This window comes from Lathamus discolor, chromosome 18 (genome assembly GCF_037157495.1).
Source record: "Lathamus discolor isolate bLatDis1 chromosome 18, bLatDis1.hap1, whole genome shotgun sequence".
NCBI lineage: Eukaryota > Metazoa > Chordata > Aves > Psittaciformes > Psittacidae > Lathamus > Lathamus discolor.
The window spans coordinates 971,760-998,586 of NC_088901.1; the positions used below are offsets into that span (position 1 = coordinate 971,760).

Sequence of the window (26,827 nt, forward strand, 5' to 3'; positions counted from 1 at the left end):
AGCGCCACAGGAAGAGACACGGCAGGAGCAAAGCTGCGTCTGGGAGGGAGGAAGGGCACAGGGCTGGGCAGGGGGATGCCAGCCCGGGCCACAGCACATCCCCCCCACACACACACAATGCCGGACCCCCCATGCATGCCCAGGGCTCTGCCACAGCTTCCCAGCTCCCCATTTCCTGCAGCCCCTCAGGGTGGTTGGGCAGGAGCATCCTCCTGAGCTGGGCATAGACCCCGGAGCCCAGCACCCCGTGCCGGCAGCACCCACCATCGCGGCGACACCAAACCAGGTACAACCCTGCCCTTATCAGTGCCGCTGCCAGCAGCGCAGAGCGAGGGCAAAGCAAACCCCAAAGAGCTCCCTTCCTCCCTGGGCCCGGGGTTATATTTAGCCCTCCACGCGCGGGCACGGCACACAATGAATGTGGCCCCGTGTGAGAACCGCGGGCGGGAGGAAGCGCGCTCAATAGCCCCGATGACTTCCCGCATCCTGACATTGTCGCTCCCCTCCAGCCGCTTCCTTGTGCCGAAGCGACGGGACCGCGGCGCCTGGCACCCGCTGCCCACCCCGGGCTGGGAACGGCCCCTGCCAGCGGCATCGTCCCACTGCAGCACCGGCAGCGCAGGAGCTGCTGCAGCGGCTTTTCCTGTCACCGGAGGATGATGCGCCCTGAAAGCAATGAGCCGAGATGGGGATGGGGAGCCAGCCCTGAGCTGTGGCAGCGAGAGGCAATGCCAAGTGGGAAGGGGCCGTGTCCCACTGTAGCTGTCCCCAGCCGGGACCCAGGGATGTGTCTCAGTGCAGAGCAAAGCTGCTCCTCACCCGCAGCACTTCGGCTTTGCTGCCTGCAGAACGGAGCCATCAGGCAGGGCACGGAGCACATGCGCAGGGAGGGATGAGCGACACAGGGAGGCTGGGAAAGGACTCGGCTGCCTTCACGGAAAGGGCAGAACTGGAGCCTGGGAAAACAGCCTCGGCTTTGGGACGGGAGGGAGCAGACGTCCCCGGGGGCTGCTGGGGATGCACCATTTGGTCTGCAGTGGAGCTGGGGTGAGCACCCTCCATGTCCCGGGGCCGCAGGGACACCGGCTGCCTGCACGCCCTGGGTGCTCCGGGGTGACTGCGCTGCTCCAGGATGGGACATGGGAGCGTGAGGCCCTCAGGCCCCAGAGCCCTCCCAGAACAACGTCACTCCAGGCCTTGCTGGCTCTGAGCAGCCCTTGTGCCAGCGCAGGGTCACCGTGTCCCAGCCCACGCAGCTGGTGCATCCCTGCTCTGACCTGACCGGACATGGCCGAGCCGTGCCAAGCAGCTCCCCCTGCTCCTGCCTGCACAGCAGCCCTCCCAGTCCCCTGGGCTGACCCCAGCGAGCTCACTCCTGCACAGCCCCAGTTTGCCCCGTCCTGCCCTGGAAACTGCCACCTCTCCCAAGCTGTTTGTGATGGAATCCCAGGAGCAAACCCAGCACCAGGAAGGGCAGAGGCTCAGCCTGGATGCTGCAGCAAGGCAGCAGGGCCATGACAAGAGCTAAAGAGCCAGCTTGCTGCTCCTGAGCCTGGGGCATGGCCACTATGGGCTGGGCAGGGACAGGCAGCACTTCTGCAGCTGCTGGATTCCATCCCCACTCTATGGCACAATGCAGCCGGCCCCAGAAGCTGGACCAGCCCTGGGAGGATGCTCTCCCACAGAACACAGGCCTGGGGACAATGCAGTCCCACTGCAGCGCCAGCTGTGCCATGCTGGGAACAGCTGGATTACAAAGTGCTGGACCAGGCCAAGGGCTTGCGCTTGAGGGGCTGTGTGCGGTTTCTTGCCATAATGGCTTATTCAACAAAGCTTCCTCTCACTCTTCATGATCCACTGTGGCTGCTCACCCCAGCCCTGAGCACTCGCCGGCTCCTATTCTTGTCCAGCCAGCGCTTCCCAGGCAGCACATTGTTGGGATTCAATGGGAGGAAGGGTGGGTTTAGGGCACCAAGGCCTTAGGAGAAAGGCGACTGGTCTCTGGGAAGCAGCTTCACCCCAGCCCCTGCGGGGACTCCACAGCCGGTGTCTGCCGCAGGGATGGACGGGAGACACATGGAAACCAGCGGGAAAGGCAGCAGGACCAGCAAGGCAGCGGTGCTGGGAGCAGGGCAGAGGCTGACCAGTGAGATGCCATCGGTGCCCGTGCAGCCACATCGGGACTCAGCCCTTCCCAAGGGCGCTGCACTGGAGCAGCCCCCCCAGCCGACACCGCTTGGGCCCAGGGGAGGAAACGGGGCAGCGAGGCCCCGACAAAGCCCGATTGTGCCCGGCCCGGCCTGGGAACAGGCGGATCAATGGGCTATAAACAGCCGAGGGAGCCGCTCCGGCGCGGGGAACAAAGGCATTTCAGAAGACGTTTCCGAGCTGGGTCCAGCTGCTCCCAGCCTGGGGGAAGGGACAGGACCCTTCCCACCCCAGAGCACAATAGGGAACCCTCAACCGGGCTGGGGAAGAGAGAGGCCAAGGGCAGGGGCGACCTCAGGGCAGTGCCGTGGTGGTGGCACAAGAGGTGCTGTGAGCCCTAGCGCAGGAGGCAGCAGTGGGGCAGAGCTGGGACAGCCTTGGTGGTGTCCCCAGCCTCCTCCTGCCCCTTCCAGCCCAGCCCCACGTGCTGTGACAGCAGAGGCCTGCAGCTTCCCGGTGGTGCTGGGCTCTGGGCCCAGCCGGAGGGCAGCGATCCAGCTGAGGACAGCAGGTCGGGAGGTAAACACAGCCGGGCATGAAGCTGTCAGCAGGGCCCTGAGGAAGCGGCCCGAGCGGTGGGAAACACCAAACCGCTGCTGACCTCAGGGCTCCGCACCAGACACGGCAGATTTATCGTCCCTGCGAGGGGAGGGCAGGGCCGGGGCAGAGCGCGGCCTTGCTCAGGCTCCAGGGGAAAAAAACAAGCTGGGAGGCAGCGATAACCATCACACACAGCAAAGGATAACCACGCACAGCCAGGATAACCACGCACAGCCAGGATAACCACGCACAGCCCAGGATAACCACGCACAGCCCGGGATAACCACACATAGCCAGGATAACCACGCACAGCCCAGGATAACCACGCACAGCCCGGGATAACCACCACGCACATCCAGGATAACCACGCACAGCCAGGATAACCACGCACAGCCCGGGATAACCACCACGCACATCCAGGATAACCACGCACAGCCAGGATAACCACCACACACAGCCCAGGATAACCACGCACAGCCAGGATAACCACACATAGCCAGGACAACCACCACACACAGCCAGGATAACCACGCACAGCCGGGATAACCACCACGCACAGCCCGGGATAACCACACATAGCCAGGATAACCACCACACACAGCCCAGGATAACCACGCACAGCCAGGATAACCACGCACAGCCCGGGATAACCACGCACACCCAGGATAACCACCACGCACAGCCCAGCCCACTGGGACCCCCCCCAGCCCCTGGGACCTCACCCAGCTCTGCCACAGCCCTTCTTGTCTAGACAGGGAGCTGAGGGGAAGCAGATGATGTGCCTGGGGAGCCGGGAGGGAGGAACAGCCACAGCACGGGCTGGGGTCTGGGTGCCTTCCCCTCCTTCCTGGCTGCCACCCCATTGCCAGGCCCCGAGGTCAGCGCCTGTCAGGGACAATGATGGCATTTCTGCCAGGGTAGAAGGGGTTGAAAACACAGGGAGCTGTAGCACACCGTGAGCCAGGGCTGGGGTCAGGGGCTGGTGCAGAACACACAGAGGCCCAAGGACAGACAGAAGTTTATTCTGGCTGTTTCCATTCAGGGCAGAGATGTCCCTGTTCTCAACACACCAGCCCAAAGCCACCGCCACAGTGAGAGCTCCACCACAGAAGCAGGGCCAGGACTTCCACCTCCCCTGTCCCTCTTCCTCACTCTGAAGCCTGGGGATGACGCAGAGAGGGGCTCCCTGGAGAATGCCCACTGCTGCTCCGGCTCCTGCGGGTGGGATGCAGTAGCGTGGTGCTGTGGTTGGGGTTGCAAAGAGCCATGGCAGAGCTGTAAGCAGGGCAGCAGGTCCTCCTGAAGCCTGACCCCAACCCCGTGCCACTCAGGGCCTTGCTTCTTCTATCCTCACACCATGGAAGAAGCCAAGCCTAGAGACACACGGGTAAAACCAGGCCCAGCGGCTTTTGTGCTTCAGGGGCTGGGACAGGCTGAGAGCTGCTGAGCTGCAGCCAGGTTCCACCTCGGAAGCACGGCTCCCTGCCCACGCTGCCCCACGGGAGGCCTGGGTGCTGTGTCTGCGGGGCAAGCCCCGACCCTCCGGGGGGCTGCGGGGGGTTAGAGCAGCCGTGGGCACCGAGCACCGCCCGGGGGCGTGCGGAGGACGTGCAGGGGTGACCGGGGAGTGCCCAGCCCGGCGCTGCGGGACGCAGCCCGGGGGCAGTCACCGCAGGGCTCCCTTCGCCCACATCCGCTCCGCATCAGCTCTTCTCGGGGCGGTTCCTGTTGAGCACGGCGCGGGGGGCGAACTCCAGCTTGTCCTTCAGGCTCACCACCTTGGTCAGGTCCTCGCCCGCGATCTCCTGCAGCTTGCGCTCCTCCCGCTGCTCCGAGATGCTCTTCTCGTCCTCGGCCGCGGGCGGCGGGTCCCCGCGGAGGAGCCGCTCCAGGTGGTAGCCCACCAGCCCCACCACGAAGGCCACCGGGAAGGTGACGTACGGCGCCTTGGAGCGCACGGCCGCCCACAGCACGGACCACATGGCGCGGGGCTGCGCCTGCCCCGGGGGCGGAAAGCGCCGGTCACGAACCGGGCCCGGGCCCTCCCGCGGCCTGCGAGGCGCCGGGACCCGCGGGGCTCCCGCAGCCGCAGCCGGAGCGAGCCCCGGGCGGCCCCGCTTACCTCGGCCCGGCCGCCGCCGCCGCCCGCCTCTTCCGGTCAGAGACAACAACGGCCCAGCGGGGCCCCGACCGCGGGGCGGTGCTGCCCTCTGGCGGACAGAGCGGTGCTGGAGGAACGGCCCCGGCTGAGGCTGCCCCGCGGGAAGAGGGAGGGGGAGATCCATGGGGCATCCATGGGGCATCCATGGGGACATCCATGGGGAGATCCATGGGGCATCCATGGGGACATCCATGGGGACATCCATGGGGAGATCCATGGGGACATCCACGGGGACATCCATGGGGAGATCCACGGGGAGATCCATGGGGCATCCATGGGGACATCCATGGGGAGATCCATGGGGACATCCATGGGGAGATCCATGGGGACATCCATGGGGAGATCCATGGGGACATCCATGGGGAGATCCATGGGGCATCCATGGGGACATCCATGGGGACATCCATGGGGAGATCCATGGGGACATCCACGGGGACATCCATGGGGACATCCATGGGGAGATCCATGGGGACATCCACGGGGACATCCATGGGGACATCCTTGGGGACATCCATGGGGACATCCATGGGGACATCCATGGGGCATCCATGGGGACACCCGTTGGGACATCCATGGGGACACCCATGGGGACATCCATTGGGACAACCATGGGGACATCCATGGGGACATCCATGAGGGAAAACCAGGGGAGAGAGCCACGGGCAGAGACACACAGCAAAGGACCCATGGGAGAGCCATAGGGAGACCCACATGGAGAGACCCATGGGGAGAGACCCATGGGGAGAGACCCAGTGGAGAAAGCCACTGGGAGACCCAAGGGGTGATCTGCAGGGAAAGACCCCCAGGGGGAATCATGGGGAGACTCCCATGGGGAGAGCCACGGGGATAAACTCACAGCGGGGAGAGAGCCACAGGGAGAAACCCTTGGGGAGATCCATGCAAGTACCCACAGGGAGAGCCCCATGGGATGCCCTGCAGACACCCCCCAGCTGCCCCACGGTGAGATCCGCTCCCAGCCCCGCGACACGAAGGGGCAGTAGACGGGGGAAAGGCGAGCCCGGTGCCGGCCGTGTCCGCGCAGGGAGGCGGCCGCTGGCCCGGAGTAACCAAAGTCATCTTTATTAACTGCGGCGGTTCGGTTCGGTTCGGTACAGTAAAAAGGGAGCCACGTGTCACGGTCACTGCACGGCGCTGGCCGGGGCGGGCGGGCCCTTCCCGGGCGCATCCCTAAATCCAGGGTGCCGGGGGGAGCAGGGAGGGAAAGGGCTTTGGGTGGCTGAGCAGGCGCTGCCGTCCCAGGGCTGTTTAGCACCGGCAGAACCCCCTGGAGCAAGGGACCCCCGTGCTTGTCCCTGGCCCCCTCCTGGTACATGGGGGGCACAAGATGCCCCCCCCCAGCTGCCTCCGATCCCGCTGCCCTGCCCCAGGGCCCTGGGAGTCGTTTGGCCATGGATTTCAGGAGCTCCCGGCACCTGCCGGCCCTGCCTGGGGGTGGCTGGTGATGCTGCGTGGCAGGCTGAGGGACAGGGATTGGGTCCTCCCCTCTTCTGCCACCAAAAGGGACACTGGGGGGGACAGGATGCTTAGAGAGGGACCAGGGGGGACCAAGCCCATGGCAGCCCCGTCTTGTGGTGTCCCATCCTACGGGAGAAGGGGTGACCCATCAGGGAGATCTCCAGCAGCCCCACATTCAAGCAGCGGCTGCTGGTCATGTCCGTGCTCCCATCCAACCCACCGGCAGAGCCACGGCGGTCCCTGGCACCACAGGCAGGTCTCCCCATCACCACCGCCTCACTCACACACTGGGAAGTGGCTCCCATTGGTGAAGGCACAGGGGGACCTCATCCCCCATCCCTGGCTGGTGCCACGCTGCAGAGGTGCTCCCAGACTCCAGGCTGGCAGGAGGGAAGGACGGACGGATGGAGGGACAGACGGATGGGGAAGGAGGGCTGAGCGGGAAGGGGAGAAGCGCATCGCGATGCTCCGTGCGAGGGAAGCGGGGCCGTGTCCGGGGGCTCCTGCTGCTCTGGTCCATCCCGCCAGGCAGAACACAGCGCTGGGCACGGGGAGTTTCTGGTTTATTCCTCAGGTTATAGTTATAGATGTATATAGGGAAGGAGCCCTGGGTCCCCCGTGGCACCTGAGCCAGAGGCAGGCAGGGGCAGCGCAAAGGATCCCTGTGTCCCTGCCACAGCCCAAAGCCTGGTGCTGGTGGGGCTGGGGGTCCCGTCCCCACTGGGTTTGGGGGGATTGCACTGAATACAGAGAGGCTGGGGGGGGCCTGCCTGCAGCCCCCTCCCCTCCAGCCCAGGGGTGCCAGAGGCTGGGGGTCACCTCTCTTTCAGTGGGGGCACAGGCTGGGGAGGGGGTGCAGGAGGGGTGGGAAGGGGACAGAGAGCTGGGGCATGGCTCCAGGGAGGGCAGAGGGAGGGAGAGCCCCGGACCCCGGGAGAGGCTGGCAGGGGCATGCGGGCAGGGGGGGCAATGGGACGGGGCAGAACCGGGCTTGTGTTCCCCCGCCGACGGATCCACGAAAGGTCTAAGATAGAAAAGAGAGAAGCTGTGAGCGGGGCCAAGAGCTGCCCCAGGGTGTCCCCGCGGCCCCCGTCACAGTGAGCTACGGCCGCGCCGTCCAGTCCGGGTAGAAAAGCGGAGGCTGCGGTCAGAGCCGGGTCTGCGCCTCGGGGATGTAGATCTCGATGCTGTCCGCGCTCTCGGTGGCCGAGCTCTGGCGGAAGGAGGCAGCGCGCTTGGCTGCCAGGAGGCGCTTGCGGGCCTCCTGCCGCTGCCGGTCCACCGAGTCCAGGGAGCGCTCCTTCACCGGGTGCACCTTGGAGCGCGGCGGCTTCTTTGGTATCGGGGGAGGCACCTTCTTCTCCTCCTGCACAGACAACAGCGGCTTCAGGGTGGGATCCCCGGGAGCGGGCATCCCGGCGGGCTCGGCACAGGCAGCAGGCGTGTGAGACGCCTCCGTGCGTGCTGGGTGCCAAAGCCACGGTGAGATGGCCCCGCAAACCCTCCTGCACACCAAGTGCACGTCCTTTCATCTGCCTGCACTGGTGTGAAGGTGCCTGCCGCAGGCTGCCCGTGCCAAGACCCTGCCTGTCCCTGTGCAGGCAGCGCTGCTCAGAAACACTCAGCGAGCCCACGGCAGGGAAACTGCCCCTTCTTTACCCCCGTGTTTTCCAGCTCGATTTTCCAAGTGTTTGCTAAGAGCAGTCCCCTGCAGCAGCCCAGCAAAGCAGTGGTGCTTTGGGTGCAGATATGCTTGAGGAGGAGGAGGAAGGGAGAGGTGATGGGGGACGAGCGCCCACAGCAGAGCCCTGCCCTTACCTTGGGCTCCACAATCTTCCACCCATTGGCCTTGAGCTGCAGGAGCTCTGCGAACTTCATGCTGACGTCCTCAATGGAGAGCTGCAGGAGGTCCCAGAAGCCGGCCAGGTCTTGGAAGGTGGGCACAGGGAATGCGTTGGGATCCTGTGGGGACAGAGTGTCATCCACATCACCCTGTGGGACATCGTTTCCACTGGCCATGAGGTCGTCCCACCGCCTCGCTGCTGGGGGATCTCTGTCCCCGTGGCGTTATCAAGTCCCTTTCCCACTGGCCACGGCTGACCCCATGGCACCACTGCCTGGCACTCACCATGTTCTGCTGGCAGAGGCGGTAAAACTGCTGCACCTTCTGGGACATGAGGAGCTGGGCGCTGCCCACGGCACTCCGGATCTTCTCCAGGACTGGCAGGGAGGAGAGCAGACAGTCAGCGCTCCCATGGGGCACAGAGCCTGTCCCCACATGGTACGGACCTGCACCCCCTTGCACCCCGCTAACCCATTGGGCATCTCTTCCCTCCTCCAGACCCCACTAATCCAAAGGAGTTTCCTGGTGTTTCTTGTCCCCACTCAGCCTCTTTAGCCTTGGCAGGGGAGATGCTCCAAAGTGGTCCCAGTGCCTCCAAACCCCACAACCCCCCCCGGACTCACTCTCCTCCGGCAGGTCGTAGTCCTCAGCCTCCCTCTCCATCTGCTGGCACCAGCCCTCCATCTTCTCCACCTCCGCCTGCAGCAGTTTGATGAACCATTCCCCATCGCGGTGGCAGGGGGAGGCACGTCCGGAGTCGGGAAGGCTGCGGGAGCCCCTTTCCATCCAGGCATCCCGCCGGGGCACCTCCACGGTGTCGTACTGCAGCTGATAGTCCTCCCGGTACGCCCACTGCCCCTGCGTGTGCACCGTCTTGTACACCGCGTACTGCCGGCCGGTCTCGGGCTCCGAGGAATGCCGCTGGAAGGGGCGCCCGAACTGCAGCGCTTTGTCCTCGGTGGCCACGGCCAGGCCGGTGAAGCCCTCGAGCTCCAGGTCCGCCTGCACGCCTGCTGTCACGCTGTTGGAGCGCTTGAAGCGCGCTCGCCTGCGGAGAGCAGGAGCGCATGGGGACCCCCACAGCCAACAGGGCCAGCCCTGGTTCCCTGCCGGCCTGCTGGGCAGGGGCAGGGACTCCCACAGACGTGATGGGGCTGGGGATGCTGGGATCAGTCTGGATCCTGGAGCATCTGGGGCCATAGGAATGGCTCTGAGCAGCCACGGCCAACAAGGACAGCCCCACTGCCCCATCCCCTCCCTGGTTACCGTGATGGGCAGGGGTAGAGTGAGGGATGCCCACAGCCACAGTGGGGCTCGGGATGCCAGTATCAGTCTGAATCCTGGAGTATTTGGGGCCATAGGAACAGCTCTGAGCAGCCACAACCTGCTGGTCCCTTATCTCCTCTGCTCTTAGCCCGTTTCCATGGCTACCAGCGCTGGACCAAGGATGGAGGAGCACACACCAGGCTGCGTGGGCACATCGCAGGAGCTCCCCTCCCGCAGGCCGTGCAGGTTCTGCCACTCAGCATTCCCAACCCAGCCAAAATGTCATGTTTAGCTGCAGGAAAGCCCAAAGCTTTCATGTGTGCAAAGCTGAGGGCTGAGCCCCAGCAGAAGGGACCCGAGCACAGGGAGCGGAGCAGGCAGTCTGCTTGCAGCAGTGAGGTACAAGGGCAAAGGGAGGGCAGATCCTGCCCAGGATGGGGACAGCGCTGAGCTCTGAGGGTCTCAGCCAGAGGAGAGAACGAAACGCTGCTGTGGGGCAGTGATGGGGTGTGCTGCTCAGGGACCCACAGTGCAGTGAGTGTGGCAGGTCTCAGCCCAGCCCGGTCGCGCGGTACCTTTTGTCCTCCTCCACCTGCACCCCAATGGAGTGGAATTCCCTCTGGCTCCGGCTCTCTGTATCCGAGTCAGAGATGGCCTCAACCTGACGAGGGACAGAGGGAGGGTGCTGGTACCGCAGCTCGCTATGGCCCACGCCACTCAGGCAGGCTCGGAGCCAGCTTGGAGCCCGCAGGGAGGAGCGAATCCCACCTGGACGCCAATGGAGGGACGCCACTTCCTCTGCCGAGCCAAGCTCCGCAGCTCCTCCCTGCCGGGAATGGCCTTGATGATGAGCGTGGAGGGCTTGGGAGCAGCACGGGGCTGGACCGGAGGCAGGTCGAGGGCCACGGACGTCACCTTGGAGGTGTCCAGGCTCTCGGCCGAGTTGCAGCGGGCCGCGGAGTCTTTGGACCATGCGGAGCCGCGCGCGGCCTCGCCGGGCAGGTAGCTCTCATGGGCGGACTCGGTGCTGCTCTGCGCCGTGACGGAGATGAGGGGTTTGGCTTTGGTTCCTGGAGGGATGGGAGGTGGAGCTTTTCTGTAACTGAAGGCTGTGGTGGGAGAGGCGCAGGATGAAAAGGACCGTGAAAACTCAGACACTTGCTCATTTCCCGCCACGAGCAGGGGCCCCGGGGCCGGTGCCCACCTCCTCCCACAGCGGGGGCTCAGGAACCCACCAGGTTTGCACCGCAGCCGGATGAGATCCAGGCTGGAGCTCAGGGGGGCTTTCGGCCTGTTTGTCCCCGCTGGAAACCGCCCCAGACCCACGCTGGCCATGCTCCCAGAGCACCCTCAAGGGGCAGAGATGGGGATGGAAGCGGGGGCATGGAGGGAGCAGACGGGAGCTGGGGGCACAGAGCAGCCCCCTGACCAGGACTGGGCCACGAGCAGGATGCTCGCAGCCTGTGCCAGGGCTGTACGGGGCCGGGGCAGGAGTGGGGACATCAGCAGCCCCTGGCATGTTTCCAGATGAAGGCAGGGAGATGTGGGAGTCCCTCGCATGACCAAGCCCTCACCACCTCCCGGGACTCACAAGTGCTGGGCTTCAGGATGCTGCTGGTGATGGACGGCCCGGCGGGGGCCGACATGGAGAAGAGCGAGAGGCAGTCGTCGTCCTGGGAGCAGCCGGCCTGGATGGCCCGCAGGTAGCTGTGGCTCCGCATGCGGAAGCAGCCGGGCAGATCCAGCGCCTCCACGGCCTGAGACTCCACCTCGCCAAACACCGACTCGCAGACGGCTTCGAACTGGTGGTTGAGCTCGTCGTTGATCTGCGGAGAGCAGCGGGTGAGGCTGGGGGTGCTGAGCTGGGGCTGAGCGGGGCAGGAGATGCTATGGGGAACACCTACACCTCCCTGCGCCAGCACTGCCCCGCGGCACCGGTACCATACCTGGCCGGTGGTGAAGGAGCGCCCGTAGCTCTGTCCCCGCGGGAGCATTCGCGGTGGTGTGCAGCAGCTGGGACAGTTACAGATATATGAATCAGAATAGTGCCTACTTGCAAACCTAATGAGAGACAGTGGGAATAGAAGGGATCGCACCAAAAGCAACAAATTCAAGCAGAGCATTTGGAAACGCGGCTGTAGTGATGCTCACTATGGCCACCACCACTGTCCCCACTCCTCACTGCCCCAAAACGCTGTCCTGGGGGTATGGAGCCATCACCCGAAAATGCAAGACTGATGGAGAGGCGTGTGCCTGCTCCAGGCAGTGGGAACGGGGACAAGGAGCCAGCCCGCCCCGCTCCAGGACTGGGGCATGTCCCAGCCTTCTCCTTTCGAACGTGCCTCCGGGACTGGGCACGTTTCAGTTATCTCCTCTTGAACGTGCCTCTTTCCCCAGCCTCTGATGCGGCTGCAGCAGCAGGTCCCACCCCAAAGCCCAGCACAGCCATGCCCATCCCAGCACCCACCAAGGGCAGCCGCAGCTCAGGGGCAGGGCTCAGCACCGCTGCACTGGGCTATAAGCCAGGATGATGCTGCTCATCCTCCCAGGGAGCTCCATGGCCCCACTGCTGCCCGCAGTGCTGAGATGGCTCTGGGAGGTGACAGCCCTTACTTGGTCCTGGCCTGGTCGGCGCTGGAGGAGCGGCGGTAGCTGTCTCGCCGCGTGGCCGCCCTGGGCAATACTTTGGCGCTGATGTCCGAGTCGGCGCTGTCCTCGTCGCCCATGGCCTTGATGTAGCTGCCGCTGCGCATCCGCCGGCAGGGAATCTCCCCGTCCTTGCCCACCGCCGGGTACCCGCTCCACTCGTCCTGGGGCACCTGGAGCGGGAGGCAAGCGTAGGAAGATGCAGTGGCTGCGGTCCCGAGGTCGGGATGCCCAGCCCCGTGCCTGCCACATGGCCTCTGCCACCCTGAGCCCCAGCGTGCACGCGTGGCCCAAACACAAGGCTGGCGCCTGCACTGGCACAACTCCCCTGCCCTCCCCACAGCACCCCACAGCTGCAGGGACAGACCCTGGGGGCTCTGAGAAAGCCCCTAAATCCAGAGAACTGAGCCCCCCCAGCAGCTGCAGCTCCCTGCGCCCAGTCCCATTCCTAAGACACGGGACAGCGCAGCCTCTCCCACCTCGCAGCCCCCCCGGCAGGCACGGCTGGGCCAGATCCCCCCCATGCCAGCACAGCCACCAGCTGCTGGTCCCACCGGCACCACGGGGTCCTTACCGGGCTGTGGCAGGGGGACGGTGTCCCCCGAGCCCCGTGGGGAGGGCAGTGGGGCCGGCCCCCAGCCCAGATGCCCCCGCTACTGGCAGAGAGGGGCCCCGGCCACCCCCCTCCCCTGCCCAGCGCGGCGTTGCCAATCCCTGTCTCCTTCCCCCGGGAAAGGAAGAGAAAAGTTAATTAGATTTTAATTGGAAGGGGGGTGACCTAGAAGGGACCCGGTGACGAGGCAGGGGGTGGCACCCAGCCAGGCACAAGTGGGATAAAAGCCACAAGCAGGGAGCAGAGGAGGGGCCACCCAGCCAGCAGAGCCCCAGATCCATCAGGTACAGGGCAGGAGGCAGATGGGGGACAGCGGGGACCAACGCAGGACACGGAGCAGAGCTGGAGCATCCCCACAGGGCCCTGGGGTGCTGGGGCGGAAGGTCCCAGCCCTGGCTCACCCCACGGCGTCACCGGTCACTGCCCCTGGGGTGGCAGCCCCTGCCCGGCCCCTCACCTGCAGGTACTGGTACGCTCGGTCTTTGGCCTTTGATTCCTGAAGCATCAAGGTCTTCTCGGTGCTGCCGGCGCTGGGGTAGGCTTCCCGTGCCTGGCTGACGGTCATGGTGTGCCAGGCGCTCCTCTTGACTGTCTGCCCATCCAGAGACATGGACATGCCGGCACAAGCCAGGCATTTTCCTTCCCCGCCGCCTTTTAGACTCTTCAAGGTCAAGTCTCTGAAGGCACTTTCGGGAGCGTCCACGCAGTACTGGGTGCCCTGGTCGGCAGCGTGCCGCCCGGACACCATGTAGCTGCTGTCGCTGTCCAGGTTGTCATCGGAGCTCCACCAGCCCATCATCTTGGACCGGTGCCGGGAGTCCACCTTGCGGTCCTTGCTCTTGCTGCGCTTGCCGTGGCGGGACTGGTGGTGGTGGTGGTGGTGGTGGTGATGGTGATGGTGGTGGTAGCCGTCCCCGCGGCCGTCCATCTTGGCACCGTTGTATTCCCGCTTGGCCGGCGCCTCCAGGGAGTGGGACTTGGCGAAGAGCTTCTGGACGGAGTGGACGAGGTGGCGGATGCGGCTGGGGCTCTCGCTGCGGGGCTCGGCGCCGCCGGCCCGCGGGTACTGCAGGGTGTGGAAGCCGTCGTGGTGCAGCGGGAGCTGCTTCTCGAACTGGTCCAGCAGCGTGGGGGGCAGGCGGTTGATCTTGCTGGCGGGGTGGGCTGCTGTCGCCATGCATTCGTCGCAGGAGTCGTAGGGCTGCTGCGCGTGGTGCATCCTCGGGAAGGTGCTGCTGGCGCTGGCCGAGGGCAGCTCGCTCAAGGGCCCGCCCGGGCACTCGCTGGCCGCGCCGGGGCTCCGCACCGGGCAGTAGGGATGCTCCAAGGAACACGGCTCGCTGGGGCTGACGGGGTACGGCACCCGGCCCTCGGGGCCGTGCTGGATGTAGTCGGCAGGATGCTGGCAGTCCTCTGGGATGCAGCGGCAGCGGTGGCCGGAGGAGGGCTGTACCTGGCTACGCTCCCCATGGTAGCCCTTCATGGTGTCAGCACCCGCCCCATAGCTTCGGCATCCTGCAGGGCTGTCCCTGCGGGCTCATCTGTGGGGACAGGGACAGACACAGCGTCACGCTCGCCCCTGCACCCCACCACCAGGAAAACGCTGCGGCTCCCCCATGGGAACGCACTGAGAGGGCTGGGAAGCTCCCAGGGCAGGATCTGGCCCTGGCTGAGCCCTTGGAATGCCAGAAACCCGGTTCTCCATGGGGCAAGGGGGGCACGGTGCCGGCAGCGGGAAGGAGAAGGAGCTGCCAGCAGCGACACAGGCAGCACGGGCCTGCAGACGGCGAGGGAGGACTCGCTGCCATCATCAGAAACTTGTTTGCTTCTCCGACACCAAATATTATGAAGTGTTTCTCCATGAGGAAATGGTTCTGGCGGGGATTTTCAGCCGTTGCGATTCACGGAGCCGCTAATGAGCTGCCGCGGGGCGCGGGGGAGCCGCGCTCCGATGTCTCCATCCAGCCCATCCTCCCTGCACCGTGCCCAGCCGCGATGGAGACCCACAAGTGTCTGCCCCCCCAGCCCCCCCAGCCCTTCCAGCCCCCACGGAGGGAGATCCAGGGAGCGGAGATGGCTCAGCTGCATCCCCAGAGCGAAGCAGGAGGATGGATGGTGTTGAGCCAGGCTGGCCTTGGGGACACTGGAGCTGAGTGCACCCACAGAGGTTTGTTTTCCTTATGGTCCTCGAAGGCTGTGCCTTTGGTATGACTGTAAATGAGGAAATTACTTATTCCCCAGTGCAGCTCAGCTAATTAACAAGCATCGTTAATGCTCTTGTTATCATACGCAGGCAGGGTGCTGTGGGCAGCCTATATCCAAGACTGACTGCAGGAAAAGGTGACCGTGGGGTGGGAAAGGTGACCATGGGATGGTCCCCATGCAGATGGGGTCTGTCTGACACGTGGGGATCAGGGGGACACCAGGAAAGGGGCTGGAGGCCCCTGATGGTCACAGGGTGGGAGGTGACGTGTGTGTTGGTGGCAAGCAGCAAACAGGACGCAGCAGTGCCCAGGGAACACGTCTGCCCTAACAAGCCTCCACCGCCTCCTTCCTTCCAGGCCCCAAGGCTGGATGCTCTGCCCTGTGCCTCTCCCCCTGCCCCCCCAGTCGCGCTCCAGCTCTAACGAGGCTCCCTGATGGCTGCATCTTAACCAAAGGATGCTGCAGCCTCCCAGGAAAGCTGCTGCCAGGGACCGAGCCTGCGATCGGCAGCAGGATGGACAGACAGACACAGGCTCCCGGCTCTGCCTCCCCTGCCGCAGGCTGAGCCATCATCTGCTCGGGGAGGGCAGCTCTCAGGTGAGCCAAATATTGCTGCTGCAGCGGAGAGAAGGGGTCAAAACAGAGGAGCAGCCATCAGCACGAGCCCGGCGGGGCTGCGCGCAGCAAGGGCAGGAGTTAAACAAAGCTGGGCCCTGGCACAGCAGTCCCGCAGGCACCGGTGGAGCAGGAGACGGCAGAGGATGGGGACGAGCCATGGTGAAGGATGCTGCATCCCAGCCAGAACCAGCTCACCAAGGCCATGCAAGCACCTGAGCCCTGGGCAGGGACCCACTGATGCCTCTGTGGGCACCCTGGAGATGGGAAGGGGTTGGGAGCGATGCTGTGGGTCTCAGCAGAGCAGCGTGGCCCAGGGTCCTCAGACCTATTGAAACTTGAAGAGGGATGAGAAGCCATCAAGCCTGCTCCTCTGACCTGTCCAGCACGGGCAGTGCAGGCAGGAGGCTGCCACATGGGACAGGGGGATCCAGCCGGATCCGTGTCCCACTGAGGGCCGCTCACACTGCACATCTCTTGGGAAGGAAGGGATTTGTGCCACCGAAACACAGACTCAAAAAGGGGGGTGGGGGGGGGCAAACCCAGCCTGGCTGAATTTTGTGCCATTTAACACCAGGGTAATTACCACCAGTGGGAACCTACCGCCCACATGATTATGTGCTAGGATAAACTGGAAGAGCATAATTACCATTGCAGATAACTCACTCCTTGCCTTTATTGCATCCAAAGCCTGGAGAAACTCCCACTGGCAATTCCCCACCGCCACCTCCCCTCTGACATCTGCTCCCACCACGTCTCTCCCCACCACGAGGGTCAGCACGGGGAGGAGGAGAAGGGCCCCTAGGCCCCAGCCACGCTGAAACCCAGCCTCCAGCTCGATTCCCCATAGGAGCACTTGGCACAGGCGGTTCTGCTTCCCAGCAGCCACCCAGTGAGATCTCTGCCTCAGAGGCAGCAACGCACTGGGCCCAGGGACACGGGGCAGCCCCAGCAGCAGCCTGATCTCTGCTGGGACCCTGTGGCACCCAGGGCCCCCCAGCCTTCCTCCAGCTTCAGGACTAGCAGTGGGGAGGTGATGGGACAGCAAAGCCCCACCACAACGTCTGGGTCCAGCAAACGGCCCTGGCACAGGGCAAGGTTGGGTTTCCAGCATTTCCAGGTCAAACCCCAAGAGCCGGGGTTGATGGACCCGTACCTGGGGGTCCTGACCCCCCACTCCATGGGCAGCATGTGCCGGGGTCCCGGTGAAGCCCATCAGTGGTACTTACCGCCCTGCGCTCAGGGGGATGCTGTCCTCATGGCCCTGGCCACCGATGGCTCCTCCACACCGGATCTCCTGGGGGCAGCAGGCTCTGGGGGAGCAACACAAGGAGGATGAAGAGCAAGGATGCTCCTCCCCAGAACCAGCCTGACCCCACTCCCTGTGCGTTTTAACACAGCCCAGCCTTCCCTGCTCCCCGGAGGCCACCCCGCACCAGCGCTGCCTGCACCAGCAGCGACGGGGACGGCTCGGCACGGCCACGGCCACGTGTTTTGCCCAGCTTAGCCCAAAACCATCCCCAGCCCCATCCTCTTATGCAATTCCCTGCCAGCGGGCGCCAGAGCTGGCCCAGCGGCCGCCTCGCCGTCGACTTTGATTTGCTCCGGATCCAGCCATATGCTCCACAAAGCCTCCTCCTGCCACCCCGGCTCTCCAGTGGGAGCAAAGGGATCTTATCCCAGCCGCCGGCCCGGCAGACGCGCGAGCTCGGCCCATTCTGCTTTGCAAATTAGCACAAGGTTTTGGCAGCGCGGGTCCTGCTGCGGGGCTTTGTGGCCAGGGATGAAAGCAGGAGAGAACAAACGCGCAGCGTGAGCGCCCAGCACCGCACACGAGCTGGAGCCCGGAGGAAAGGAAAGGGCCCTGAAGTGGTTTTCCCACTTAGGAACTGCGCGAATCTGAGCTACGGTCACGGGAAGGAAATGCATAGGGAATATCGCCAGGTCGTTTGCACCGCGCTCGTAATCTATTGACTTTCCCCATTGTAAGCGAGAAGGGTTGTGGAAAGCAAACATTTTATTTAATTACTAATTGCTCTATTATTTTATTAGGCTGGATTAGTAAAATTTACTCAGCCTGGAAAAAAAAAAACATAAAATGAGAGGGGCTTAGTGAGGAATTGCCTAATTTAGCGCGTAATTCTGCGCCGAGCCATTATTTTCTTTAAAGTTGAAGTAGCTGCCAGCAGCTCGCCGGTGGTTCGTTAGCCACGCCAGGCAGGAAGGGTGTTCAGGGAGAGGTTTGTTACCCCAGGACCCTGGGGTAGGGGCTGGCCAGGGGAAGGGGAGTGAGCAGGGTGCAAAGATCGCAGCAAATGCGCTCAATGCAATCACGAAATCAAACCCAATTCCTGCTAACGGGAGAAAACGGAGCGGGCTGCAGGTGGGAGGGCTGCGAGGGGCAGGAACTGACCGGGTGCCACTGGCAATAAGGGATAAAGCAAGATGCTGGGAAAGTCACGAAGGGCAAATACCCACTGAGGAGCTGCGAAGGTGAGTGGGGCGAGAAGGGTTTGCTGAGGCTGCCGGCAGCGGCTGCTGGAGCCGGGCTGGGGGGACCCTGGCACCCCGATGCTCAGCCCTTTCCCTGCACATCGCTCCTCACTGGGCACTTCCCAGGTACCAAACCAGCGCTGCCTCCATGCACCGGGATGCTGAGGACAGGCCGTCAGGAAGGGAGGCCAGGTTATCAGGTTATTAAGCACAAGATTAATTTTGGCACTGGCTGCCTGGCAGATCCTTCTCCAGGGTTGGGGAGAGCGAGCGCGAGAGGTGCTGCCTCTGCTGATGCAGCGGTTGGTGGGATGAAAAATCCTGCAATGCAGCACTGCTTCTTAATGAGCCATTTGTCTTTGAGTCTTCTTCACTCATTACCATGCCGGGAGAGGGATGGGAGTTGCCCCAAATCCCCATCTGAGCAATTACTCCTGGAGCAGAGCGAGGAAATACGGCCACGACGCGCCCCAGCTGCCAGGGATCCCGCACGGCCGCCAGCACCGGGACTCCCTGGCACAGCGCACGTGCCTCCGGCTGCTGCTGCTGCAGGGAGCAGGACCCCTGCATCCAACCCGCACGCACAGCCCAGCCCGGACACCCTGGTACCCAGCACCAACATCCCCAGGGCAAGAGCCATGCTCTGAGGTGCCCTAGAGAGCCAAAGCATCTCAGAGCTGCCAGGACAGAACCAGTGCAGAAGGGAGCCCGGTGTTGCATCCCTACAAAGCCCAAACCTGGATCTTGATGGAAGATCCACTTCTCCAAAAGCCCGGTACAAAAGGATGGGTCCGGCAGCCAGAGCCCACAGTGAAGTTGGCTTAGAAGGAAAGAGGTGGCAGAGGGAAGGGGCCGTGCCAGCATCCATGGACGGGAGCAAGCAGAGGCAGGGGTGGGAGGGTGAGCTGCACCTCCAGCCCCCTCAGCCCTGCAGTGATGCTCATCCTGCCCATGGGAGCCGGGACACGACACATGGGACCGACTGCCAGAGGTGAGGCCCCATAGCCAGAACAGCAGAAGCCAACTGGGTTGGGAGACCACCCTGGAGGGACCAAGCAAGGCCCTGGGGACCCCATCCCACTCCAGCTGGTGCAGGGTTCATGGGCACTGCACTGCACGCATGAGCACCCATCGCCAGTTATGCCCATGGACAGCTTTCCTCCCATGGATGCACTCAGCATCTGCCCATGCTGCCGAGGGCCAGCAGCAGCCAGCATGCTCCCCCAGTGCCCCTCCAGTGCTTGGGAAGGGGGGGACATGCAGGTGACCCCAGGGAGCCCCATGGGACAGAGAGCTGACACCAAACCAACGTGCCCAATATTCACCTGCAGCAAAGGGAGGGGATGAGCAGAGGCATCCCCCTGCGCCACGCTTGCCCTGGGGCTCTGCCTGCATCCCCACTGGACACCTTGCTCCAGTGCCCATCAAAGCCCCAGGCGGGCAGTGGGCTCCGGGCGTTCCCAGAAGTTAGACCTGCCCCATCAGAGGGCCCTTTCCAGGCATCTGGGCCCCATGGCAGCCCCCCCATGCATGCTCCGGGCTGTGCCGTTACTTCCTCCCTGCTCCATCGGCAGGATGGGCCGTGCTGCCTGGGCTTAAAAAGCCACTTACATCCCCGGACACACGGTGTAATGACTTAAGCCAGGGATCACTCCAAAGCTGCTTTGGGAGCTTGGGGTAGCGCGGCGTTAGCACCAAGCACAGCAGCAGTGATGATCTCTGCCCATTCCTGCTCAAGTAACACCCACCCCAACCAGTTCCCTTTGCAACACCATCCCATCCCACGGTTCTGCTTGCAGCGGGGCCGCAGGAGCCAGGGTTTCCAGCAAGCAGGACCTGGGAATGGTGAGGCAGCAGAGTCATTGGTCCCTGGGCCAGCAGGGATGCCCTGGGCCATTGTGCCCCGTTCCCAGGCTGCATCCCACCCGTGGGACCCCTCAGGGCCAGGGCTGGGATGGGTACACGGAGCCTGGGGCACAGCACAGTCCCCGCTCACCAGCGGAGGACCCAAACTGCTGCTTTAATGGATGGGCTTCATTTGCAAAGCTGATGAAAACCTTAATATTTAAATACGTAATTCTGCACAATGCTCTTAGCACAGCCCCCACACAGGGCAGAGCGAGGGGGGACAGGGTGAGCGGGGGCACAGCAGTGATGGGGAACACTCCGGTGGGACCACGCTGGGCTCTGGCATCCCCATCACATACAGCATGGGGACGGTGCCTGCCCTCATAGCAGGCAGCGCAGGCAGGGCGGGTGACGGGGTTCTCTGCCATGGGCACCGGGTCCTGCTCTATCACCAGCCTCTAAAGCATCTCATGGGAAGACGTGAGGAAAAGGAAGCATGGCCATGGAATCACAGAATCAACTGGACTGAAAGACCTTTAACATCACCAAGTGCAACCTTTACCCCAGCACTGCCAAGGCCACCACTAACCCCTGGCACATCTACACGGTGTGTGAACACTTGCAGGGTCTGGGGGGGCTGTGCAGGGCTGCGGGACGGGCCCCCGCAGGGATTACAGCACCGATATTCCTGTGACAAGAGCTCAGAGATAGAAGAGATTTGCAGGATTTACCAGCACTACACATGGAATATTGAAGCCCAGCTGCAGGGGAGGAGCAGGGGCTCAGCCCCAGGGGCACGGGGAGCTGTGCAGCAGGCTCGGGGCTGCCCTGCCTCCAGGGAGGCATTTCCAGCTCCAAGGGGAACAATGATTCCAGGGCTGCCACCAGGGCAAGGCACCCTCTGCCCAGCCTGCCCCTAATCCCACCCACAGAGCAGCACAGCTCCTCCACCACGGGGGAGCTCCCTCGGGATCGCCCTGGGATGAGCCACGTGTGTGGCTCCAGTGCCAGGGATGCTCTGGGGAGCTCGGGGGGGACCTGGTCCCCACACGCTGCCCATGGGCCAGCGCAGAGCCAACACTTGGCTGCTGCTGCTGCTCTCCTGTGCTCCCTCCCTGCCCTGGCAAGGATGTCCCCAACAAGTCTATCCCTGGATGAGGCCGTCTGCCATGGACTGTTCCAGGGAATGGGCCTGGAGGCAGCAGGAAGGGATGATGGAGCTGAGCACCCTCTAGGACGGGGTGGAGAAACCCCAAAGAGGAGCCAGCCACCCCCTGCAAGACCAGCACAGGGGCCAGGCAGCAAGAGCCCCCCACCAGCCATGGGGACAGGACCCCAGCCCCACCATGCGGGTCCCTATGGTGCCACCAAGGCAGGCACCCATCCTGCTTCACCACATCATAACCGGGAGCGCAGCAGCGGCGCGGGTGCTGCCACGGGGCGGGCTGGGGGAGGACAGTGGAAGATGAATGAGGGAGTCGGGAGGCTAATGGCATTGTCTGGAAAGTAGGTCGTGTGCTGAGCACAAAGATATTTATATCAGAGCTCGTTCCCCCGCACAAGCTCCCGAGCCAGGTGCAGGCAGCACCACGAGCCCATGGCCGCAGCCCTGCACCCCACAGCACCCCCTGCCCAGCCCCATACCCAGCGCTGCCATCCTGGCTACCTGCATCCCCCCGGCCCCAGGCTGCCCACGACAGCGACGTGGCAATGCCAGAGCCGGAGTTATCCCTATGGAGCAGAGGCTGCAGCAGCACTTTGCCTTTTGCTGAGCTGGCTGCAGGTGCCGGGTGAGGGCTGGCACTGGGTTACTTTTGTTTTCATATAACCTTTGCCAAGGTGCAAAATTCCCATGGATGCGATATTCCTATGGATGCTCCCTAAATGGGCACAGTCAGCCTGCGCCAGGCCGGTCACAGCAGGTCCTGCTCATCATACAGCATCATGGTCCATCCCCCCTTCATCAGCTCCAGCATCCAGACTCCATCCTGAGAGCCAGTGTCACCACCGTGCTGAGTTTCGGCCAGGCCTCAGCCTTGTATCAAAGCTCAGCCACCTTGTTTGCTGCTGGGGGGAGACCCGTGCTCCGAGCCCCTTCCCTCGCACCTCCGGCCTTCCTAAAAAGCGGAGAAAGCACCCCAGGGAACCAAATGCCTGGCAAGAGGCGTTGCCCCTTCCAGCCATGCTGCCCAATGGCTGCAGACACAACCCAGCCAGCCCTGCTCTCGTGTCCCCGTCGCTGTCCCCATCCCACGCTGGGCAGGCTTGGATCCAGCACAGGAGCAGGTTCATTTCCCATAATAGCTGTGTCGGCTGAATTTACAGCCTTGCTCTGAGTTATTAATAATAATGGCCTCACTCTTAAGTAGGGCTTTTCATCTGCCTCAGAGCCCTTTCCAGAGGACGTCTGCAGCATTATCACCATTTCATCCCCGTTTCAGCAGGCAGCAGATTGAGACAGAGAAGGGCCCGTGCCTGCTGCTGAGCAGCGCAGCGCATGACTCCGCAGGGAGCCCATCCTGAAAACCCCTGGGAAGGCCGGAACACCCCAGCGCGATGGGATGCAGGCACCGTGCTCCGGCTCACGCTGACCGCGCTGCAGTGATTTACACCGGCAGCACGCCCGGGCCCCGCCGCACAGATAAATCCACTTCAGGCAGCAATAAACCAGCGTCAGCGCATCGGTAATCCGCAGCGCTCCCAGTGCGGGGACAGACCGAGGGGCAAACCGCTCCCGCCGCCACTCGCACGCCTGTGCCGATAAATCCCGGTCCTGCGTCAGCAGAGGCGCTGGGGAGGGCTCCAGGCTGGAAATCCCTGGCTGGAGGGGTGGGTTCCAACGAGGATGCCAGCAAGGGAGACCCAGGCACAGGGCACCAGCATGGGGACGGCCCCAGCACATGGCCCCACGTGGCAGCAGGGACATCCCTATGTGTCACCCCCATGTGATGCCCACCCGGGCACCGCCATCTCTGTGCCGCAGCGGGGCTCTACCAGCAGATTTATTTCGCCTGTAAAAGCGCTTTGATCTGAAGTTATTTTTTGTTTACTAGCAACAAGGTATTGTAAATACATCCTTGCTGATAATTATAGAGTCTGGGCGCACACCTTCATCTCCATAAAATATCAGATGCTACAATTTGCCTGATTTAATGAGATTGGAGGCTGATAAGCCGCTGAGGTAAGCTGTAAACTTGGAGGGGGGAGGAGGGAAATGATTGCAAATGTGCTAAAACGCCTTCATCCCCCTCCTCCTCCTGCCTCTGCCACGTGCCCAGCCCCGGAGCGTGTGCCCAGCACCATAGCCCCCAGCCCAGCTCCCGGGGTGGGCCCAGGCTGTGCCGGCAGCAGCTTCACGGAGGGCTGGGCATTTAGGGCAAATGGAGCTTTTTATACCGTTTACCTCATTAAAACTCCAAGACCCGAGAGCAGCACCGGGGCCTCACCAAGCTGCTCGTGGGCTCAGCCTCGGCCCGCTCCACACCCTGTGCCGAGGAGGGATGCACGCGTGTGCCCGCATCATCTGCAGCACTGCCTGGCACCACCGGCCATGCCAAGGACAGGCTGGGGTTGGGGGTCCATGGTGGAGGGGGCCCAGCCCATGGGTTGCTGCACACCCAATGCCACCCGCCTGCACGGGCACGGCTGTGGCACCACGGCCCTCCCCAGACAGAGGGGTCTGTGTGGTCTTAGGGGAGGGAATGGGGGTCCCCCTCCTGCAGTGATGGGGGGGCCCTGCCTGGGAAGCAGGAGGCTCCTCCTGGTACCGAGCAGCACCGTTTCCACAGCAACCTTAAAGGCCCACAGCATCTTCCACCAAGGAACCTGCGCTGGTGGCGCTCCCGGGGGACACCGAGCCCATCCATCACCCCAGGCTCGGGCCACAGCATCTCCCCCACCCCATCACCCCTGACTGGTGCCTGGGCTCACCCAGAGCCCCCCTCCCTGCAATGAGACCCCAAAGCACAGACCCCCTGCACCGAGAGGGATGGGTACCCCCAAACCATCCCCTGCTCCCACCTGGATGGGCGCAAGGAGCCAGCAGTGACCTACAAACGTCAGAGTGATGGGTTAATTAATTCCCCTCTTCCTCAGGCCGTTATCAGATGGAAGAAGACGTCACCTGAGACTGGTAATTGGGCTAATTATGCCAGGTTCAGATTTCAAATCATTAGTTACTGCTGTCTCCAGCTTTACTTACACCATTTTCTAAAGTCAGGCAGCTCCCAAACCCCCTCAGACAGGGCAGAGTGGGCTGCAGTGGGGGCCCAAATACACCAAGACCCCCATCTGGGGACACTGGGGACATCATGGTGTCCCCCCCCCCCAGCACCACAGTGGGAGCCCACCTCATGCTCCCACTGGAGCTGGCAGGAGAGGGCCATCCTGTGCCTTGATGACAACAGGAGGAAACAAGGGGAGATGAAGGCACAAAGTGAAGGATTAGGGGCAGGAGGCCCCCTCCCCAGTCCCCTCCTGCCTCCCTTCATCCTAACAGTGATGCTAAGCTCTCCCCACCAGACCAAGCCACAGTAACCCCCCAGCAGCGCCCCAGGGACCAAATTCCTCCTGGTTTAAGATCTGACTCCCATGGGGGGAACCTCAGCCCTGCAGTTTCAGCAAGGGGATGTCCATGGGGTTTCCTGGCTGTTCTGCACAGACACAAGCACCATTGGCACTGGACAGGGGACACGCAGGCAACACCCGCCAAAGCCATACCTGGTGTCCATGGGCTGCCCACAGGGATCACCCTCCATCGGGGAGGTGGGCGCCTGGGGCAAGCAGAGCCAGCGCCTCATCCTCCCAAGGAGCACAGCTTCCTCCCAGCCTCACCCCCCGCTATTAATAGCCCTCAGTAGCCTCCTCAGGAGCCATTTGCATATTTGATTGCAACTCCGAGGCGGGGCAGGGCCCTTCAATCAGCCGCTCCCGCAGCCCCATCTGCATGGCTTGGCATTCCGCTCTGCCAGCAGCGCCCGGCGCTGGGGCGGGCACGGCGTCCCCACCAGCACTGCCCTGGGCCCGCTGCCCGGGCCCACCACACAGAGCCGGCAGCACCCAACCCCTCAGGCTTGGGAGGTGTCCCCGGGCGCCCTGCCCCGTCCTCGTCCGACCTGTGCAGTGGGGCAATTACCAGCGCCCGGTGGCGGGCACGGCTCTGGGGCGCTTGCCCAGCCCTGTCTGGAGCTGCTGCACATCAAGGGACAGGGGCAGGCGGGGTCAGCGCCAGGGATGGGGGGAACCTGAGCTTCAGCGTGCGCACGGGTGCTGCGGGCTGGGACGTGCGGTGGTCACAGGTGGGGTAGTCACAGGGGGGTCAGCACCACCATGGCCACCATGGCCACCATGGCCACCATGGCCACCACCAGCATGAACCACACTCAGCTGCCCCACGGCCCCACCAGCAGCCCCAGGCCAGGGACGCGCCAAGCAGCGACAGGAGGAGCCGGGCGGCTCCAGGCCCCAGGCAGACGTGGCCGGGAGCTGTGTCCCGGGACGCCTTTGCTTCCCCCGGGCTCTTGGCAACACTTGGCAGGAAAAAACAACCCAGGGTGAGGCATGGGATGGAGCCTGAGGAGAGAGGGAACTGGGAGAGGACTCTGCTACTTCCCTCCCTTCTGCCTCAGTTTCCCCTGCAAGGAAGCACACCAAACATTACCAGTTGGTCTCACGGAGAGCAAGGTGGTGGGGGAAATCCATGGGGAGGCACAGAGGGACCCAACTGTCGCTGCAGCCGTGCCAGGGAGTGAACTGAGCACAGGCAGGGCTCGAAGCACAGATGTCGGCACCGGCTGCGCCGCTCGGCAGCAGCGGGGCCGTCTGGCAGGCAGAGCCGGGGCTCCCCGCGGGCTCCAACCCTGGGAGCCCCAGCGCTCACAGCCCCAGCACACCGAGCGCCCTGCTCCCATTGCACAGCCCCTGGCCCCCAGCATGCACAGCCCCCAGCCCAGTGCAGCCCTGCGGGGAAAGGGAGGAGAGGGAGGCTGGGAGCTCCCCATCCCGGCTCCGTGTGCTTCGAGGCTGGGCCGAGGCTCGTTTGGGCGAGGGCTGGCCGGGAGCCATACGCTGCACACCGAGACGAGGAGGTGGCTGCCAAGGAGGAGGATTCGGGCAGGAAAGGGTTAGGAGCAGCCCCAAAGGCTGCCGGGGGGCTCCCGCTCTGCCGAGGGGGACTCGGCTGCACCGGCACCGGTGGGCACGAAGTGGGGCTCTCCCACTGCCCCCCCCCCCCCCGGGCGGACCCGGACCCGGACCCGCTCCCTTCCCACCCGGCGCCCCCTCTTCCTGCCCGCGCCACCGCACTCACCCTGCTCCGCGGCTGCTGAGCCCCCGGGTCCGCCCGGCAGCACCGGAGCAGCGCGGCGAGGGCCGGGTGCGCCCCGGCCCTACAGCATCCCCCGGGCGGCCCCGGCCCCGGCCCCGGGGGTCGCGGCCGCGCTCCCGTCCCACTCGCGGCGGTGGCGGAGCCCGCGTCCCCGCGCGCCGGGGACACACCCCCGTGCGCAGCCACGCGCCCCCGGGAGGGGGCTGCCCACGCACCGCCCCCCGCACGGGGGGGGAGGGGGGGGATGGGGGAGGGGGGGGGATGGGGGAGGGGGGAGGGACGGATCCCGGACGCGCGGCTTCTCCCCGCGGCACCCATGTGCCCCCCGCGCCCGCAGCCCCATCGCTGCGGTGCCCCCGCACCCCCCGCGCTGTCTTCTCCTTGCAGCTCCCCGACACCCACGGGCGCACTGGCACCCCCGGCGCGGGGCCGTCCCGAGCTCCCCCGCACCCAGAGAGGGTCCAGAAGAGCGCCGAGCAGGTGGATGTCACGACATGAACCCCCGAGCCCACCGCTGGCGCTGCTGTGGCAGGGACATCCCCATCCAACACATGCAGCGTTTCCCCATTAACAACCCCATCTTCCCCA

At 64.1% G+C, this 26,827-nt stretch overlaps 2 protein-coding genes across 3 annotated transcripts; both read right to left on the reverse strand.

Annotated features, from left to right (window-relative positions):
- Positions 1-3,754: 3,754 nt before the first annotated feature.
- SMIM12 (small integral membrane protein 12) lies at positions 3,755-4,888 on the reverse strand. The gene has a single exon (XM_065697547.1). It carries the CDS (start codon positions 4,728-4,730, stop codon positions 4,452-4,454), a length of 279 nt encoding a protein of 92 aa, XP_065553619.1. The 5' UTR covers positions 4,731-4,888; the 3' UTR covers positions 3,755-4,451.
- A 1,118-nt stretch (positions 4,889-6,006) lies between these two features.
- DLGAP3 (DLG associated protein 3) lies at positions 6,007-26,244 on the reverse strand. 2 transcript variants are annotated; one of them, XM_065697490.1, is made up of 12 exons: positions 26,222-26,244; positions 16,803-16,886; positions 13,211-14,294; positions 12,108-12,313; positions 11,441-11,507; positions 11,086-11,320; positions 10,263-10,603; positions 10,070-10,155; positions 8,852-9,276; positions 8,514-8,605; positions 8,204-8,347; positions 6,007-7,751 (listed from the first exon to the last, which is right to left on the reverse strand). In XM_065697490.1, exons 3-12 carry the CDS (start codon positions 14,234-14,236, stop codon positions 7,533-7,535), a joined length of 2,841 nt encoding a protein of 946 aa, XP_065553562.1. In that variant the 5' UTR covers positions 14,237-14,294; positions 16,803-16,886; positions 26,222-26,244; the 3' UTR covers positions 6,007-7,532. The 2 variants fall into 2 exon arrangements, with proteins under 2 accessions (XP_065553562.1, XP_065553560.1); XM_065697488.1 differs by having other exon boundaries at positions 11,441-11,555.
- Positions 26,245-26,827: the final 583 nt, after the last annotated feature.

Bases quoted from the DNA above. Each gene is read 5' to 3' on its own strand.
- SMIM12 (XM_065697547.1), bottom strand. From the start codon at position 4,730: ATGTGGTCCGTGCTGTGGGCGGCCGTGCGCTCCAAGGCGCCGTACGTC.
- DLGAP3 (XM_065697488.1), bottom strand. From the start codon at position 14,236: ATGAAGGGCTACCATGGGGAGCGTAGCCAGGTACAGCCCTCCTCCGGC. The intron at 10,604-11,085 runs GTGAGTCCCGGG...CTCCCACCACAG, and splicing joins CATCCTGAAGCCCAGCACTT to CCTTCAGTTACAGAAAAGCT. The intron at 7,752-8,203 runs GTAAGGGCAGGG...TTGTCTGTGCAG, and splicing joins GGAAGATTGTGGAGCCCAAG to GAGGAGAAGAAGGTGCCTCC.